Source organism: Podarcis cretensis (genome assembly GCF_951804945.1).
Source record: "Podarcis cretensis genome assembly, chromosome: 4".
In the NCBI taxonomy this organism is placed as follows: domain Eukaryota; kingdom Metazoa; phylum Chordata; class Lepidosauria; order Squamata; family Lacertidae; genus Podarcis; species Podarcis cretensis.
The window spans coordinates 4,933,837-4,952,607 of record NC_137173.1 but is presented as its reverse complement, the minus strand read 5'-3'; the positions used below and the strand labels follow the sequence as shown (position 1 = coordinate 4,952,607).

The 18,771-nt window shown below is 47.6% G+C and overlaps 1 protein-coding gene and 1 long non-coding RNA gene across 9 annotated transcripts in view; one reads left to right on the top strand and one right to left on the bottom strand.

Moving 5' to 3' along the window:
• The window catches only part of LOC307215200, a 244,378-nt gene that overhangs the window by 86,467 nt on the left and 139,140 nt on the right, over positions 1 to 18,771 (bottom strand). The gene's annotated exons all lie outside the window — the stretch shown is intronic.
• The window catches only part of ARAP1 (ArfGAP with RhoGAP domain, ankyrin repeat and PH domain 1), a 156,846-nt gene that overhangs the window by 127,510 nt on the left and 10,565 nt on the right, over positions 1 to 18,771 (top strand). For 7 of the 8 annotated variants that reach the window (XM_079973315.1, XM_079973317.1, XM_079973318.1 and 4 more), the window contains 8 exons: positions 4,777 to 4,882; positions 6,053 to 6,200; positions 8,800 to 8,886; positions 10,188 to 10,256; positions 11,015 to 11,132; positions 13,697 to 13,810; positions 15,493 to 15,635; positions 17,577 to 17,659. In XM_079973315.1, coding sequence (XP_079829441.1) covers positions 4,777 to 4,882; positions 6,053 to 6,200; positions 8,800 to 8,886; positions 10,188 to 10,256; positions 11,015 to 11,132; positions 13,697 to 13,810; positions 15,493 to 15,635; positions 17,577 to 17,659 — 868 coding nt within the window. Of the gene's footprint in view, positions 1 to 4,776; positions 4,883 to 6,052; positions 6,201 to 8,799; positions 8,887 to 10,187; positions 10,257 to 11,014; positions 11,133 to 13,696; positions 13,811 to 15,492; positions 15,636 to 17,576; positions 17,660 to 18,771 lie in introns of those variants that run through there. The other variant, XR_013838246.1, reaches the window with a different exon arrangement.

Here is an 18,771-nt window from a genome sequence, read left to right as displayed (position 1 = left end):
CTGATAACGCCATGGTTGCAGGTTTGAACCCCGTGTGGCACGGCTGCATCTCATGGGGTTGGACTAGATGACCGCTGAGGTTCCCTTGCAGTGGTACCGTTCTATTGATGGCTACTGATGGCAAAATGGTCAAAGGCCTGGAAATGATGCCTTATGAGGAACGGCTAAGGGAGCTGGGCATGTTTAGCCTGGAGAAGAGGAGGTTAAGGGGTGATATGATAGCCATGTTCAAATATATAAAAGGATGTCACGTAGAGGAGGGAGAAAGGTTGTTTTCTGCTCCTCCAGAGAAGCGGACACGGAGCAATGGTTCCAAACTACAAGAAAGAAGATTCCACCTAAACGTTAGGAAGAACTTCCTGACAGTAAGAGCTGTTTGACAGTGGAATTTGCTGCCAAGGAGTGTGGTGGAGTCTCCTTCTTTGGAGGTCTTTAAGCAGAGGCTTGACAACCATATGTCAGGAGTGCTCTGATGGTGTTTCCTGCTTGGCAGGGGGTTGGACTCGATGGCCCTTGTGGTCTCTTCCAACTCTATGATTCTATGATTCTACGATTCTTATGTTCTTACTGAGCTCGGAGGTTTTTGGGCCTCCTTAGACAGCTTTTCCAATAATGTTGGACGACTTCATCAGCACTTTCTTGTTAGTCCCCCCAATCTAATAATAATAATAATAATAATAATAATAATAATAATAATAATAATAATTTATTATTTATACCCCGCCCATCTGGCTGGGCTTCCCCAGAGACTCTGGGCAGCTTCCAACAATATTAAAATACAGTAATGCATCAAACATTAAAAGCTTCCCTAAACATGGCTGCCTTCAGATGTCTTCCAAAAGTCAGACAGTTGTTTATTTCCTTGACATCTGGTGGGAGGGTGTTCCACAGGGCGGGCGCCACCACTGAGAAGGCCCTCTGCCTGGTTCCCTGTAATAATAATAATAATAATAATAATAATAATAATAATAATAATTTTTATTTATATCCCGCCCTCCCCAGCCGAAGCCGGGCTCAGGGCGGCTAACAACAATCAAATAATCAAACAATCAAATAATCCAACATTCTAAAGACATTTCATTATAAAAATTAATTAAAATCAAATTAATGGCAACCGTTAAGCAAAATTCTGTGCAGGTTACCAGAGGAGGGAGTCAGGCTGCGCCCTGACCAAAGGCCTGGTGGAACAACTCCGTCTTGCAGGCCCTGCGGAAAGATGTCAGGTCCTGCAGGGCCCTAGTATCTTGTGACAGAGTGTTCCACCAGATCGGGGCCACAGCCAAAAAAGCCCTGGCTCTAGTTGAGGCCAGCCTAACCTCTCTGTGGCCTGGGATCTTCAGGATGTTTTTATTTGCAGAGTGTAGGTTCCTCCGTGGGGCATACCAGGAGAGGCAGTCCCATAGGTAACCTCACTTCTCTCAGGGAAGGAACTGCCAGAACGTCCTCGGAGCTGGACCGCAGGGCTGGACGATGGGGGTGGAGACGCTCATTCAGGTATACTACACCGAGGCCATCTTACCCTTGCAAAGGGCAAAGGTCAGCCTGGCAACTTCAGGGCAACCAGTTCCTCCGACGTAGACCCTCGTTGCCTGGGAAATGGTGTTCTTGACGCCCCCAGACTCTATTGGTAAAGTTTTTAATGCTCAAAGCACATGCTGTATCTCAGAGCAGCCGGTCCCTCCTTAAAGAAACGCACACCTATTTTGGGGGCCGGAGTTATTTCTCTTGGAAACAGCTCAGGGTGCTTTTTAGCTATGAAAAAACGCCCCTCCTGCTTTCTTAAATCCTGGGATCTCTGACTTCTCATGGGAATAATACAGCGCAGACAAATCACTTTTGCACCCCCTGCTGGTTCAGGGGGCCATTGTTGGTTTCTTGCAACAGGACTGAAGATGTACATTTGAAAATTAATTATACTACTTTGCCTTCTCAGCTATGGGACACCTGAAACTCAGGTTAGGCTATCAGGGACATTCTGGCCAGAACTCAGAGTCTGTTTTTAACCCTTTTGCCCTGGTTAATGGTTTTTATTGTCTGGCTTTTATGTTTTATTGCTATAAACCACACACACAAGAAGAGCTTGCTTTTGTTGTGGTTGTTGTTTAGTCGTTTAGTCGTGTCTGCCTCTTTGTGACCCCCTGGACCAGAGCACGCCAGGCCCTCCTGTCTTCCACTGCCTCCCGCACTTTGGTCAGACTCATGCTGGTAGCTTTGAGAACACTGTCCAACCATCTCGTCCTTTGTCGTCCCCTTCTCCTTGTGCCCTCCATCTTTCCCAACATCAGGGTCTTTTCCAGGGAGTCTTCTCTTCTCATGAGGTGGCCAAAGTCTTGGAGCCTCAGCTTCAGGATCTGTCCTTCCAGTGAGCACTCAGGGCTGATTTCCTGAAGAATGGATAGGTTTGATCTTCTTGCAGTCCATGGGACACTCAAGAGTCTCCTCCAGCACCAGAATTCAAAAGCATCAATTCTTTGGCGATCAGCCTTCTTTATGGTCCAGCTCTCACTTCCATACATCACTACTGGGAAAACCATGGCTTTAACTATACGGACATTTGTTGGCAGGGTGATGTCTCTGCTTTTTAAGATGCTGTCAAGATCAGACCAGTGACCCATATAGTCTACCATTCTATGATTATGAAATCCATCAATATACTGTAGGCTAAGGTCAGTTGATCTTTCTTGCCTGGAATGCAGAATCAGGTGATCTTTCAAGACCTGGGAGAGACAGCAGTCTTGCAGCTCAGTTGGTAGAGCATGCGACTCTTAACTGCAGGGTCATGAGTTCGAGTTGGGCAAAAGATTCATCCGTTGCAGGGGGTTGGACTAAATGACCCCCCGGGGTCCCTTCCAACTCTCAAATTCTGCTTTTTATAAATATTTATTAGAGTTTCCAAATTGATACAAAAAACAAAAAACAAAAATACACAAAAAATAACAAAAATACAAAGATACAAAATTAAAAACAGTTAAAACAAATATAATTTCCATTACTTATTTCCATTAACTTGTTTCCCAGACCTCCTCTCACCTCCCCCTTTTGTATTCCAGTTCAAATTATTAACTCAGCAAATCCTTATTATAACTTATTATAACTTATTATAACTTATTGCTCAACCTTTACATTACAGCTGGTAACCACTTAATTTCTGTCCAACATCCCTCTAATGTCCATTAATTTTGCAATGCGTCTGCAAATAGTCTTTAAATTTCTTCCAGTCTTCTTCCGCCGACTCTTTTCCCTGGTCTCGGATTCTGCTGGTCATTTCTGCTAGTCCCATATAGTCTATCACCTTCATCTGCCATTCTTCCAGAGTGGGTAAATCTTGTGTCTTCCAATACTTCGCGATGAGTATTCTTGCTGCTGTTGTTGCATACATAAAAAATGTTCTATCTTTCTTTGGCACCAATTGGCCGACCATGCCCAGTAGAAAGGCCTCTGGTTTCTTAGAGCCAGTGGTTTCTTAGAGAGCCAGTGTGGTGTAGTGGTTAAGAGCGGTAGTCTTGTAATCTGGGGAACCAGGTTCGAGTCTCCACTCCTCCACATGCAGCTGCTGGGTGACCTTGGGCCAGTCACACTTCTTTGAAGTCTCTCAGCCCCACTCACCTCACAGAGTGTTTGTTGTGGGGGAGGAAGGGAAAGGAGAATGTTGGAAGCTTTGAGACTCCTGAAGGGGAGTGAAAGGCGGGATATCAAATCCAAACTCTTCTTCTTAAGGAAGGTATATTTATATACCTTTTTCAGTTCATTATAGATCATTTCCCAGAAGGCCTTAATCTTTGGGCACGTCCACCAAAGGTGAAAGAATGTACCTTCAGTCTCTTTACATTTCCAACATTTGTTATCGGGCAAGTGATAAATTTTTGCAAGCTTGACATAACCAACTCTCAAATTCTGTGCTTCTACGATATGTAGCTGCATCCTTTATACCGGCTGCTCCCACACCACTCACGGATATTGGGCACAGTTTCCTATGGAGGATGTTGCTGTGCATCAATTCAGGCTTAGGCGGGATATCAGAAAAGGGAGCTGGCTGGACCTTGGGCTCTAGCTAGGTGCCTTCTCCATCTGGAGCTGTTCCTGGCTCCAGGTTTTCCTGCCCTGCCTGAACGGAGCTGGTCTTGAAGGATGTTCCTTCGCAGAGACTTTCCATCCCAAAACACCACTGCTCCCTTCCAGCACAATGTTGGGGATGCTCGCCGTAACATCTCTGTCCCTGCCAGAATCCTGCTCATGGCTTCTCTCTCTCTTTTAAATTTTATTTATGCTTTTCAGGTTTTTACATTTCAATAATTTTACAATCATTTTCACATTCCAAAACTTGACTTCCTTTCCCCCTCTTTCTGCAGTTCCTTCAATTTATTTTTAATATCCAAATTAACTTAATTTGCTCCTTCATTCATCTGCTTTAAATATACAGTCGTACCTCTACTTACGTATCCCTCTGGATACGGAATCTTCGGGTTACGGCCATGGCAAACTGGAAGTGTATACTTCTGGGTTTTGCCGCATGAGCATGCGCAGAAGCGCACCTCTATTTATGTAATTTTTGGGCTGCGAACGGACCCCCAGAACGAATTCAGTTTGTATCCGGAGGGTCCACTCTTTTATAAAACTGCCGGTTATTACAATAATCCCACCAATGTTCTGATCTGTTTGCAGTTTGCCTGTAAATATTCAACAAGCCATTTCCCTTCTTTTATTACAAGTTTGCTATTACAAGTTCTTTTTATTATCTATCTTGATTTCCTATTTGCGTCTCTCTCGCCCTTCCAGCCATCGAAGACGACAAGGAGAAGGTCGGCCGCTATCGGAAGCTCCTCAGCAGCCTCCCCGCCGTCAACAGAGCCACGGTGAAAGCGCTCATCAATCACCTGTACAGGTGAGAAGGGCGTCGCAGGTCTCAGGCCACCCTTCCGCCTAGGCCACCCACCTTGGCTGGACCTGCCTCTGCACCCTCTAGTTGGCCAGAGAGGGGTGCTTGGACACAGAGGTCCCCGGTGGGTGGGTGGCTGCAAGGGAGCAAAGCCAAGAGTCACCTGGGTTGCCACACCCAGGCCTGCCTCTGACAGATGTCACCCGGGGGAAGCCATTCCATCCGGCTACGTCAGAAGGAGAAAAAGGACGCAGGCGGCCCATTTCACACTTTGCTGGAGGTTCCTGCCCCTGAACTGGGCCAGCTGGTCATTATAGGAGCAATAAGTTAGAAATCTGAGTTTTGCTTTTTCCTCTTCCCTCCCCATCCCTTTCCCCTTGTGTGTCGTGGGTGTTGTTTTTATTTTTATTTTTATTTTTGAAAAAGAAGTTAAGCGGAGTGTGGGACAAGCCCTGCAAATAAATACAGGCAGCCCCCCCCCATATTTACACGGGGGTTACATTCTGAGGTACCACGTGCATAAGTGAAAACGTGTAGAATTAAAACCCATCGAAAAAGCCTGCAAACACCCCAGTCTGCCCCTGTTCTGCCATTTTAGAGACGTTTCAGGGACTTCTTTATGATGTTTCTGGGTCGTCTCACACACATATTGATTGCATGTAAATGAGGGTGGGGGTGGGACGAGGAGGGCCCTGCCTGCAAATAAATATTAAAATAAATTACCCCTTCAATAAACTAAACAAATCACACAAACAAACAAACAAACAACAAACCAACCAAACATATGGTCCGAAAAAATAACTAAATAATAAGTCAAGTAAGTTGCATAAATAATAAAATAAGTACCCCCCCTTTTAAACAAATAATAAAAGAAATAAACCCTCCAAACAAACAAGTAATGAACTAAATAAATAAATCCTCCAAATAAATAAATATTAATATAAATAAATACTTCAAATAAATGAATAATAGAATAAAAAATAAATCCAAATAATAAATAATAAAAAAAAAATTACGCCCCCCCCCACAATAAATGGATAGATATTCCCACCCCCTAGCCTAAGGCGTCACCCCCCCCCCCTACAGGGACAGCCCCTTTGAGGCTCTTCTCTCTCGCTGGACGGAGAGCGGGAAAGGCCCCCCCGTTTCCCAGCAGCCGCTTTGCCTCCCTCGCAGGGTCCAGTGCTTCTCGGACATGAACCAGATGACCACGCACAACCTGGCCATTGTCTTTGGGCCGACACTCTTCCAGACAGACGGCAAGGACTACAAGGCGGGGCGCGTGGTGGAGGACCTCATACGCTGCTACGTGGACATTTTCAGCGTACGTTTGGCTGGGGGGGGGGAGAGACACCTCGCCCTCTGGGGTGGGAGGGAGGGCCAGGCTGGAGCAGGGTCGGGGGTGGGGCTGCTGGTGGGACATCCCCTCCAGGGTGGGCAATATCCTGCTTGGAGGAAGAGCACCTGACAGGGAATCCTGGAAGACTCAGGACCGGTAAAAGAAAGTCCTTCTTCACACAGCGCATAGTCGTAGAATCATAGAATCGTACAGTTGGAAGGGACCTCAAAGGTCCTCTAGACCAACCCCCCGCAAGGCAGGAATCTTAGCTAAAGCATCCATAGTTGGTACCTCATGTTGCGTAACCTTCAGGTTACGGAATCTTCAGGTTACGGCCGCGACAAACCCAGAAGTGTATACTTCCGGGTTTCGCCCCTTGCGCATGCGCAGAAGCACTCTCTCGCATCACACGCATGCGCAGAAGCCGCGTCTCTAGTTACGGATTTTTCGGGGTGCGCATGGCACCCTGAAACAAATTAAATCCGTAACCACTGTAGTGGTAGAATGAATCTCAAAGGAATACCTACCATATTTTTCATTCCATAAGACACACCTAACCATAAGACACACCTAGTTTTTAGAGGAGGAAAACAAGAAAAAAAATATTCTGAATGAAACGGTGGATGTATGATTTTTGCGGTTCATGCTGTCGCCACAGACATGATATGTGATTTGACAGTGAGTTTGGGGTAGCCCAATGCAAAAATCCTGAGAATCCATGTGGATCCGTGCTTTGTAACCACATTTTTGCACCATTGGGGCCCCACGAAACAGTGGATGCGTGTGGTTTTTTGGGGAGCAGGCTTTAGCCATGGACATGCTATGCGATCTGATGGTGAATTTGGGGTGACCCAATGCAAAAATCCTGAGGATCCATGTGCTTTTACCTCCCCCTCCCAGGCAGCCTCCTTTATTGCTAGCGTCTCTTATCTCCTTTCTGATCGCTTGCTGATCAGCTGCTCAGGGGCTTTGTTTCAATAACCCCTTCCCTCTTCCTAAAAAAAAGAGCAAGATCTGATTTTCGCCCCTGGGCAATTTGGCTCCAGGGACCAAGAATTCACTCCATAAAACGCACAGACATTTCCCCTTACTTTTTAGGAGGAAAAAGGTGCTTCTTATGGCGAAAAATATGGTAGTTTGAATGAATGGAACCCATAGTTTGAATAAATCTCACAGGGGGTCACAGGCTTAGGGGGCCTTTGGTCAACTTCAGGGGGTTCCCCTTACATTCTTAGGACATGTTCCCCCTCTCGAGCCCCAGGGCCAAGGCAGGTCACCCAGTTCCCATTCCTGCTCTGGTCCTGAGTGCGTTGAGTGCCTCGCCTTAAATGCAAAGAGGTTTCTTGCCCAGCACTCTGGAAGGTACCAGCTGAGCTCTCAAGTGCTTCCCGCCTCTGCTTCTGCCTCAAGAGACAACAGAAAAGTGTGCCATCGGGGGCAAAGCCAAGCGGTTTTGTTGGGATACTGCCGGGGAAATGGGGGCATCAGGCAGACCCCCAGCTGGCTCCAGCCACCGGCTGGCAGCCAGACGATCACTTGTCTCCCTTGGAAACAGCATCAATCAGCGACACGAGCTTCAGATACTTTTAGAGACCCATGCACGCTCTATCAGCAGAGTGTGTAAATCTTCGCACAGCAGAAGAGGCGGATAGAGAAATGTGTAAGCGTAATATACAGCACTTTATTCAGCATAGTTCAGGAACAAAGGAAAACATGTCTGCTTCCCTTCGTCTCCAGCAAAACAGCAGCAATGCAAAAGCTATATACAAACGGAAGTTCCCAGCGAGCCTGTGCTGGAAGTAAACAGACCTGTGACACACAACAGTCATGCCTGTTCCCTTTAAGCTGGAACGGAACTATATTGTAATGGTTCTAGGGGGTTGCTCGTGCGTAAGTCGTCGCCACACCTGGCTGAGTTACCTGGGTGAACCCTATTCTGTCCGGACAGCCACTCACCCGTGGCTGTCTCAATCACTGGCAGAATCCGTCAGGGGGCGTTTCTTGAACTTCTTCCAGCAAAGAAGCTTTTTGAAGCCTAGTCTCCGCCTACTCTCCCTGCGCGGAAGCCTTCTGCGCAAGGAGGGTGTGGGCAGCGGAGGACCCGTGCTCTCCCCGCTGGTCTCCGGCGAGGAGTCATGGAGCCACCTCGCCGATTCCCCCATCTGCCCCCCTTCTCCACTGGTGCTACGCTGATTTCCTTCCCCAAAAGATGGGCTGCTTCTCTCCCTCCCGGGACGCTCTCCGTAATCCCTCTGGAGCCCTCCCTCTCCCTCTGGCTCCGATGGCAGTTCCCTGACATATATCCTAACATGTTTTGCTGCAGCAGAGCAGAAGTTTCTTCTCTCTGCGCTGCAAAGGCAATGGATTGCCCGTGAACAAGAGGTTTGCTCGAAACGTGTCGGGGGAAGAAGCAAGGCTGTGTTTCCTTACTCACCTGAAATGGCCACTGCCGTTTTTCTGGGTCCCCGTTGGAACATTTTGCCACTGACTTTCCTTCCTGGCAGAAGCGAAGCCTTGGCCTCTCCCACCCCACTGCTTGGTTTCTCCTCTTTAATCTTCTCTCTCTTTCTCAAATGCTTGGCAGGTGGACGAGGAGGAGATGAGGAAGCAGCAGGAGGAGATCACCGCCATCATGAAGATGCGTGAGGCCGGTTCCTCTAGTGCGACGCAGGTGAGATGGGGCAGGGCTAGGGCCGGGCCGGCAGCCGGCCTGGCGGGGGAGCAGAGGCAGAATAACAAGGCTGCCCTCCTTTTCTCCTTCTCTGCACCAATCTTGATAATAATCATTTTATAATTTATACCCCGCCCATCTGGCTGATTTTCCACAGCCACTCTGGGCTGCTTCCAACAAAATATTAAAATACAATAATTCATCAAATATTAAAAGCTTCCCTAAACAGGGCTGCCTTCAGATGTCCTCTAAAAGTCAGGTAGTTGTTTATCTCTTTGACATCTGATGGGAGGGCATTCCACAGGGCGGGCGCCACTACCGAGAAGGCCCTCTGCCTGGTTCCCTGTAACTTGGGTTCTTGCAGCGAGGGAACCGCCAGAAGGCCCTCGGAGCTGGATCTCAGTGTCTGGGCTGAACGATGGGGGTGGAGACGCTCCTTCAGGTCTACTGGACCGAGGCCGTTTGGGGCTTTCAAGGTCAGCACCAACACTTTGAATTGTGCTTGGAAACATACTGGGAGCCAGTGTAGGTCTTTCAAGACTGGTGTTATATGGTCTTGGTGGCCGCTCCCAGTCACCAGTCTAGCTGCTGCATTCTGGATTAGTTGTAGTTTCCAGGTCACCTTCAAAGGTAGTCCCACGTACAGCGCATGGGAGGAGTCCAAGCAGGAGATAACCAGAGCATGCACTACTCTGGCCAGACGGTCTGCGGGCAGGGAGGGTCTCATCCTGCGTACCAGATGGAGCTGGTAGACAGCTGCCCTGGACACAGAATTGACCTGCGCCTCCATGGACAGCAGTGAGTCCAAAATGATTCCCAGGCTGTGCACCTGGTCCTTCAGGGGCAAAGTTACCCATTCAGGACCAGGGAATCCTCCATACCCACCTGCCCCCTGTCCCCCAAAAAGAGTACTTGTCAGGATTCAACCTCAATCTGTTAGCTGCCATCCATCCTCCAGCCGCCTCCAGACCCTGGGTCTAGGCAGTTGTGTTGATGGGGACCTAGAAGCAGCTCGGCAAAACCCTTCTCAATTGCATGTGCTGGTACCACACTTGATCTTCTGGATGAAGATGGGGAGAGGAAATTAAATGCAACTTTTAAGGTTGTTTTCAATGCAACTTCCAGTTTAAGGCCTTTGCCCGGAGCTTTCATTCTTGGCAGCAATCCTCCGTCCTTCTAAATATATGTTCTGGACTCCAGCTCCCATCACCCCTGGCTTCTAGGGCTGCTGGGAGTTGTAGTCAGTGCCTGGAATGCCCGGGACCTTCTGCCTTTTTGACCTGGCTTCCTTCTCCACCCAGCAAGCCGGAGACTTCATCTGCACGGTGTACCTGGAGGAGAAGAAGACGGAAGCAGAGCAGCACATCAAGGTGCGTGGAGGGAGGGTCAGGGAGGAGACCCGGGGAGGGTTCGGTCACGCGGGGAGGAGGCAGCCAACTGGTGGCTGATATCTCTGGTGGGAGAGAAACCGGCCTCTTTTGGCAAGCCGTGGGGGGAGCACAGCGGCGGGACGTTGGCTGTGTGTTGGCAAGGATGGGAAACGAGAGAAAATAACAACAACAACAAAAACAAAAACAAACTTTATTTATACCCCGTCCTTCCTTGTTCAAAAACTAGGCTCAGGGCAGCTAACAACAAATTTAAAACACTTAATTGTAAAAGCAGCATAAAATACAGTATAAAAACATGAATACGATACAATAATCTTTATTGATAAAATCTTTACTGATAAAATCGATGCTTCCAGGTGCCATAAGGAAGCTGCAGAGATAGCGCAGGATAGTGCGCACCCCGGAAATGATCTCTTTCAGCTTCTGCCTTCTGGAAGAAGGTACAGGGTTATAAAGACTAGGACTAGCCGTCTGAGAAACAGTTTCTATCCAAGTGTGATTTTAGTTTTAAACTCAGTGTAAGGTAGTCTCTATGGGAGTATATTGTATTTAAAAATGGGGTATCAGAGTTTTTAGGGGGCTAACCAGGCTGGGATAGCAGGCTTTTTGGTTTTTGAATGTCTGATGTAGATTTTTCAATTTCATTGTTCTGTATGGGACAATGACAATAAAGATTATCGTATCGTATCATCTCTGGAAGGTCCTTTATTCACACACACACCCCTCTCCACCTCCAGATCCCGGCCACCATGACAGCCGAAGAGCTAACCTTCGAAATCTTGGACCGGCGGAAAATCGTCATGAAGGAGAAAGAGTTCTGGAGCTGCTTTGAAGTCAACGAGCGGGAGGAGGCAGGTAGGTGTCTTCTGGAGGCTTCTGGTGCTCAGAGCACCCTCTTCCTCGGGGCAGACCCCCCCCCAATCGGAGGGCCCCCCTTGGAAGTGCTGCGAAAGATGCGCCTCTCTGGTGGCCCCCTGCCTAAACTCTGCACCGGGTTTTCTTCTGTCGCCATGTTGGAGGGGGCTGCAGCTGTCTTAGGTTTCCCACGCTTCTACAGTGGCGCCTCGGTTGTCAAACGTAATCCACTCCAGAAGACTGTTCGACTTCTGAAACGTTCGACAACGAGGCTCAATGGATGGTCTGCAGAATAATAATAATTAATAACAACAACAACAACAACAATTTTTTTTATTTATACCCCGCCCTCCCCGGCCAACACTGAATATAAATACACTAAAAACATTTTTTAAAAAACCCAAACAAACAAACAAACAAACAAACAAACAGTTGATTAAAATATAAACTAGAATCCAGGTTAAAATGCAGCTTAAAATGCAGTCTCGTTTTAGTGGTAGCCTATAGATCAAAGCCATAAGGGGAGAAAACGTCAAATCCATTGAGAAAATGGAGAAACGTGCCTTGGAAGCCATTGGATTCCTGAGGCATGTTAAAAAACGGACGCAATTACCGTATTTTTCCGTGTTATAACATGCCCCCTTGTATAAGACTATTTTGGGGGGCTCAGGATTAAGAAAATGGGGAGAGATTGCCCCTGTGTATAAGGCTACGCCCCCTTTTAACATTATATTTCAGTAAAGAAAACTTAGTCTTATAGACTGAAGTTTTCCGTCCCTGCAGCCAAACGAGCCTGGCTTAATTGACTACAGTATAGTGTAAACGCGAGTGGTGCTGTGGATTAAACCACAGAGCCTAGGGCTTGCCAATCGGAAGGTCGGGGGTTTGAATCCCCGCGACGGGGTGAGCTCCCGTTGCTCGGTCCCTGCTTCTGCCAACCTATCAGTTCGAAAGCACGTCAAAGTGCAAATAGATAAATAGGTACCACTCCGGTGGGAAGGTAAAGGGCGTTTCCGTGCGCTGCTCTGGTTCGCCAGAAGCGGCTTAGTCATGCTGGCCACATGACCCGGAAGCTGTACGCCGGATCCCTCGGCCAGTAAAGCGAGATGAGCACTGCAACCCCAGAGTCGTCTGCGACTGGAGCTAATAAGTCAGGAGTCCCTTTACCTTTACTGGTGGGAAGGTAAACGACATTTCCATGCACTGCTCTGGTTCTCCAGAAGCGGCTTAGTCCTGCTGGCCACATGACCTGGAAGCTGTACGCCGGCTCCCTCGGCCAGTAAAGCGAGATGACTGCTACAACCCCAGAGTCATTCGCAAGTGGGGGTCCCTTTACCTAACTTTTTATATTCAGTGGGAAAGCAACAAATAAAAATGTTGTGGCTCGCTTTATTCCGATATTTGCTAACTTGCAGTGGTCTGGAACCGAACCCACAGTACAGCGTTCGAAATTTGCCAGGCGCATTTGTACCTGGCTGTTGACTGCTTGCGACCAAGTGAAGATGCCTGGGTGTCAGGAGGGCACCTATGTAGAGGTGCATGCCTGGGGAACCTTGAGTAATAATAATAATAATAATAATAATAATAATAATAATAATAATAATAAATTTATACCCTGGTTTCCCCAGCTACTCTGGGTGGCTCCCAACAGAATTAAAACATCAGGCATTAAAAACTTCTGGACTGTTTTCACACACTAATTCCGCATCCTGTAGAATCCTGTTTTATCTGCACAATCAGAAGGTATTTCAGGAACCAAAACGTCCCATTGAAAAATGCTACTTTTGTGCCACTTGACCCAAAAAATGGTTGGCAGGCATTCCGTTTTGGTGACTGTACCCCTGGTTTAAGGACATGACATCTTTCCACAGGGCCTGCAAGGCTGAGCTGTTCCACCAGGCCTTTGGCTAAGGCACAGCCTGACCCCCTCCTTTGGTCATCCTGATAGAACTCTAGCCCAATGGTTGCCATTAATTTGATTTTTAATTGATTTTAGAATGAATTGATTTTAGAATGCTTTTATTGTTGTTAGCTGCTCTGAGCCCAGCTTCGGCTGGGGAGGGCAGGATATAAATAAATTATTAAAATAAATTATTATTATTATTATTATTATTAGTTACAGGTAGGTAGCCGTGTTGGTCTGCCATAGTCAAAACAAAATAAAAGAAAAAAAATTCCTTCCAGTAGCACCTTAAAGACCAACTAAGTTAGTTCTAGGTATGAGCTTTCGTGTGCATGCACACTTCTTCAGATACTTCTTCAGGTATCTGAAGAAGTGTGCATGCACACGAAAGCTCATACCTAGAACTAACTTAGTTGGTCTTTAAGGTGCTACTGGAAGGAATTTTTTTTCTTTTATTTTGTTGTTGTTGTTGTTATTATTATTATTATTATTATTATTATTATTGGCACCTAGCTTATACATCTGAGTTTCTAGCACTGCTGCAAAGGGATGCCTGTACATCCATATCATATGTTTTTCTGCCACTCCCCCCCCCCTGTATTTTCTCCTTGGAAAGTCTAATTTAGCCTCCTGTTTCTCTCATTCTCTCTCTCGCACGCAGAACGGCCTTTGCACTACAGCGAGAAGGTCCTTCCCATCTTGCACAGCCTGGGCAAGGACAGCTACCTGGTGGTGAAAAAGCAGCTCTCGATGGAGAACATGCTGCTCTATCTAGGTAGGCAGGCAGGGGCAGAGGAAGCCCATTGCCACCCATGGGGAAGGGGCAGACCTGGGCACCGACCAGGAGCGAGACCCCGGGGTTTGTAACAGAGAGCACAGAGAAGACATGGACCCCGGGGTGCAGCAAATTCCAGGCTAGGGGTCATTAGGAAAGGAGCTGGAAACAAAACTGCCCATATCAAAAGAACCGTTATTTCATTTCATTTTCCACTTTTAATTTGTATATGGTGGTACCTTGGTTCTCACATAGTTTCGGAACCCAAATGCTGAAAACCCGGAAGTACATGTTTCCATTTTCGAACGGCTTCCGCTGAGTTATTTTTCAGTTTTCTCTATTTGAATTTGCACCTTGGTTTTCGAACGTTTCGGAAGTTGAACGGTCTTCCGGAACAGATGACATTTGAGAACCGAGGTTCCACTGTGTCTCTTTTCTCTTATTACCGTATTTTTCGCTCCATAGGGCGCACCTAGTTTTTAGGGGGGGAAATAAAGGGGGAAAAATTATTTCCCCCCCAGCCCTAAAGAGCAAAGAAGCCAAGACAGCAAATGGGATCCATCCTGTTGGCTGTCTTGGCTTCCTCTTTAGCCGCGTGCAACCTCTCCAGCTGGGAGAGGCTGTCGCAGCTTTGGCGGGGGGAGCTCCGGCCGTGCTCCGAAGGCTTGCGGATAGCTGCCTGAAGCCTGGAGAGCGAGAGGGGTTGGTGAGCACTGACCCCTCTCGCTCTCCAGGCTTCAGCGAAAGCAATGCGAAGCCTCCGGAGTGTGTAGGGAATGCTCCCTCTGTGCTTCGGAGGCTTCCCATTGCTATCGCTGAAGCCAAAGAGCCTGCATTCACTCCCCTTCATTTTTGGAGGGGAAAAAAGTGCGTCCTATAGAGCGAAAAATATGGTACTATACACATGCGGTTTGCAGCAGCAAAACAGACAGCAAAGATCACCCGTCTTGTAATAATCTGACCCAATATAACAATGCCATAATTTTAAAATAAAGAACTTGTATCGAAGGATGTAATGTTCAATAATCCACTAGGTCGCATTAGTACACAATGCAATTAAGTCTCAAAATATTGGCAAACAGCAATTGAACGGAAATAAACTCATAGCAATTGCAATCAAGAATTACGAAACTACCCTCAGTGAAAATAATAGCAAGTCGCAATGCATGAACTGACTCCCCTACGAAGAAAGGTTTCAGCGTTTGGGACTTTCAGTTTAGGGAAAAGGCAAATAAGTGGTGATATGATTGAAGTTTGTAAACTGCTGCCTGGCATAGAGGAAGTGTCACTGAGCGTCCCTGATTTGTCTAAGAAATAAAATCATGGCATACCATATTTTTCCGTCTATAAGACGCTCCCTATTTTTGGGAACTCCGATTGAAGAAAATGGGGGGAGATAATACCCGTGTATAAGACGAGGCCAGATTTTGAATGTTATTTTAGATTAAAAAAACAAGTCTTATACACTGAAAAGTACGGTGTTTTTTTTTAAAAATCCAGTCATCATCATCATCACTTTTAATTTGTGTACCGTCTTTCTATTTTAAAATACCCAAGTCGGTTTGCAAGCTGAAGAAAGCCACCTCCCTCCTCTGTTGCCTCCGTAAGCCTTGTCATGGCCCTAGTCCTCAAGCCCTTGGCACCCCCACCCCCAGCTTCCTGATGCCTTTGTTCTTCCCCAGCCAGCAAGGTGGGCGACAGCAAGCATGGCATGATGAAGTTCCGGGAGGAGAAGAATGTGCTGGGCGTGGGGCTAAGCACCGGCTTCCACGACCGATACTTCATCCTCAACAGCAGCTGCCTGCGCCTCTACAAGGAAGTCCGGGTACGTGCAGAGGTTCCCTTGACAACCCTCTCTGGGTGCCAGCCCTGTCGCCTGCCTGTTTTGAGAGTCGTGCCGGCATCATGTAGCTGGCAAAGGTCATGGTGACTCTCAGACACTTGATTCCCATTTTGCAATGGGGGGGGGGGGAACCCAGGGCCACACCGGTCTTGAAAGACCTACATTGACTCCCAGTACATTTCCGAGCACAATTCAAAGTGTTGGTGCTGACCTTGAAAGCCCTAAACGGCCTCAAAGGCCCAGTAGACCTGAAGGAGCGTCTCCACCCCCATCGTTCTGCCCAGACACTGAGGTCCAGCTCCGAGGGCCTTCTGGCGGTTCCTTTCCTGCGAGAAGTGAGGTTACAGGGAACCAGGCAGAGGGCCTTCTTGGTGGTGGCGCCCGCCCTGTGGAACAGCCTCCCATCAGATGTCAAGGAAATAGACAACTGTCTGACTTTTAGAAGACATCTGAAGGCAGTTGAGGGAGGCTTTTAATATTTGATGAATTATTGTATTTTATTATTTTGTTGGAAGTCGCCCAGAGTGGCTGGGGAAACCCAGCCAGATGGGCGGAGTATAAATAATAAATTATTATTATTATTATTATTATTATTATTATTATTATTATTATTATTATTATTATGCAGACCGTCCTGGGTTCAATCCCCAGTGCATCCCCTAATATGTCTAAGACAGGGGTCCCCAAACTAAGGTCCGCCTGCCGGATAAGACCTGAGGGACTCATTTATCCAGCCCGCGGTTCCCCCCGCTGCTGCTACCTACTCTTACCTGCGCTGCGCTGCGCGGCTGCCCACTTCCGGGTCAGAGGAGCACTGGAAATAGCTTGCGCGCATGTGCAAGCGTTATTTCTGGTGCACATCCGGGTCGGAGGAGGCCCGTGCCCATGCGCACAAGCTATTTCCGGTGCTCCTTCGACCCGGAAGTGCGCCGGAAATAGCATGTGTGCAGGCGTATGGGCACGCGCTCCCCCGCCCTCCGGCCTGCTTCGCGATCGGGGCTGGAGACACCGGCCCGAGGTGCAGTAAGTTTGCTGACCCTTGTTCTAACATGAAATCCTGCTTCAAATCTTGGCGTTGACAGCACAGTAGCAACGTGGACTAGGGGTTAGAGTCTGCTTCTGAGGTTTGGCCCTTGGGATTTGGGGATGCTCGTCCGATTTCCAGGTGATATCAAACTCAGAGGGGTAACTGCAGTCATACCTTGGTTCTCAAACGCCTTGGTACTCGTACATTTGGCTCCCGAACGCCAAAAACTTGGAAGTAAGTGTTGCGGTTTTCAGACGTTTTTCAGAAGCCAAACGTCTGGTGCGGCTTTTGATTGAGTGCAGGAAGCTCCTGCAGCCGATCGGAAGCCGCGCCTTGGCTTTCAAATGGTTTCGGGAGTCGAGCGGACTCCTGGAACGGATGAAATTCGAGAACCAAGGGTTCACTCTAATGCCTCAGAAGGCAGAATCTGGATCAGGGAGCTGGACCAAAACGAACCAAATGGATTTCAGTTGGGGCAAATGTCAGGTTCTGCACTTCTGCAGGAAGAACCAGATTCACAAATATAAGATTGGGGACACCCCTGGCTTGCATGTGAACAGGATTGAGTGGACCACAAGCTAAACATGAGTCCACAGTGTGATGCAGCATCAAAAAAAGCTAATACTATTCTGGGCTGCATCAACAGAAGTCTAGTGTCCAGGTCAAGGGAAGGAATAGTACATTTATAGGGGGTTTAAATACAGAGGTCGCAGGTTCAATCCTCCGTTGGAGGTTTTTAAGCTGAGGTTGGATGGGCACCTGTTAGGAATTCTTTAACCGTGATTTCCGCATTGCTGGGGGTTGGACTAGATGACCCCTGGCTGCAGTTTTGTGCCAATGAGTCATAGAATTGTAAGTTCGCTTTCTGCTCTCTCACTCTTCTCCTCCTTCTCCAGAGCCACAAACCGGAGAAAGAATGGCCAGTGAAGAACCTGAAGATCTACCTGGGAATAAAGAAGAAAGTCCGTCCTCCGAGCTGGTGAGTGTCTGCTCTGAGTTCAAGTGCCGCTGCCTCTTCATCTGTGCCAGTCTCATCCTGGCTGGACACCTCTTTATCTGTGCTGAATTTTTGTAAGTGCCCCTGGCCCTTCTCCCCCAAAAGATCTGCTTCCAGAACCTTCAGGATCAGCGAATCAGAGAATTTTAGAGGGGACCCCAAGGGTCATCTAGTCCAACCCCCTGACGCCCATGGCAATCTTTCGTTATGTTTATGTGATCTGTGTGAAGCATCCCAGAGTGACTGCGGCAACCTAGTTGGATGCATGGGGTATATAATAAATAATAATAATAATAATAATAATATTCTAATCATCACCATGGATGAATCCCTAGCCGGAATTAAGATTGCCGGAAGAAATATCAACAACCTCAGATATGCAGATGACACAACCTTGATGGCAGAAAGTGAGGAGGAATTAAAGAACCTTTTATTGAGGGTGAAAGAGGAGAGTGCAAAATATGGTCTGAAGCTCAACATCAAAAAAACGAAGATCATGGCTACTGGTCCCATCACCTCCTGGCAAATAGAAGGGGAAGAAATGGAGGCAGTGAGAGATTTTACTTTCTTGGGCTCCATGATCACTGCAGATGGTGACAGCAGCCACGAAATTAAAAGACGCCTGCTTCTTGGGAGAAGGGCAATGACAGGCCTAGACAGCATCTTGAGAAGTAGAGACATCACCTTGCCAACAAAGGTCCGTATAGTTAAAGCTATGGTTTTCCCAGTAGTGATGTATGGAAGTGAGAGCTGGACCATAAAGAAGGCTGATCGCCGAAGAATTGATGCTTTTGAATTATGGTGCTGGAGGAGACTCTTGAGAGTCCCATGGACTGCAAGAAACCTCTCCATTCTGAAGGAAATCAGCCCTGAGTGCTCACTGGAAGGACAGATTGTGAAGCTGAGGCTCCAGTACTTTGGCCACCTCATGAGAAGAGAAGACTCCCTGGAGAAGACCCTGATGTTGGGAAAGATGGAGGGCACAAGGAGAAGGGGCGACAGAGGACGAGATGGTTGGATAGTGTTTTCGAGGTTACCAGCATGAGTCTGACCAAGCTGCGGGGGGCAGTGGAGGACAGGAGTGCCTGGCGTTC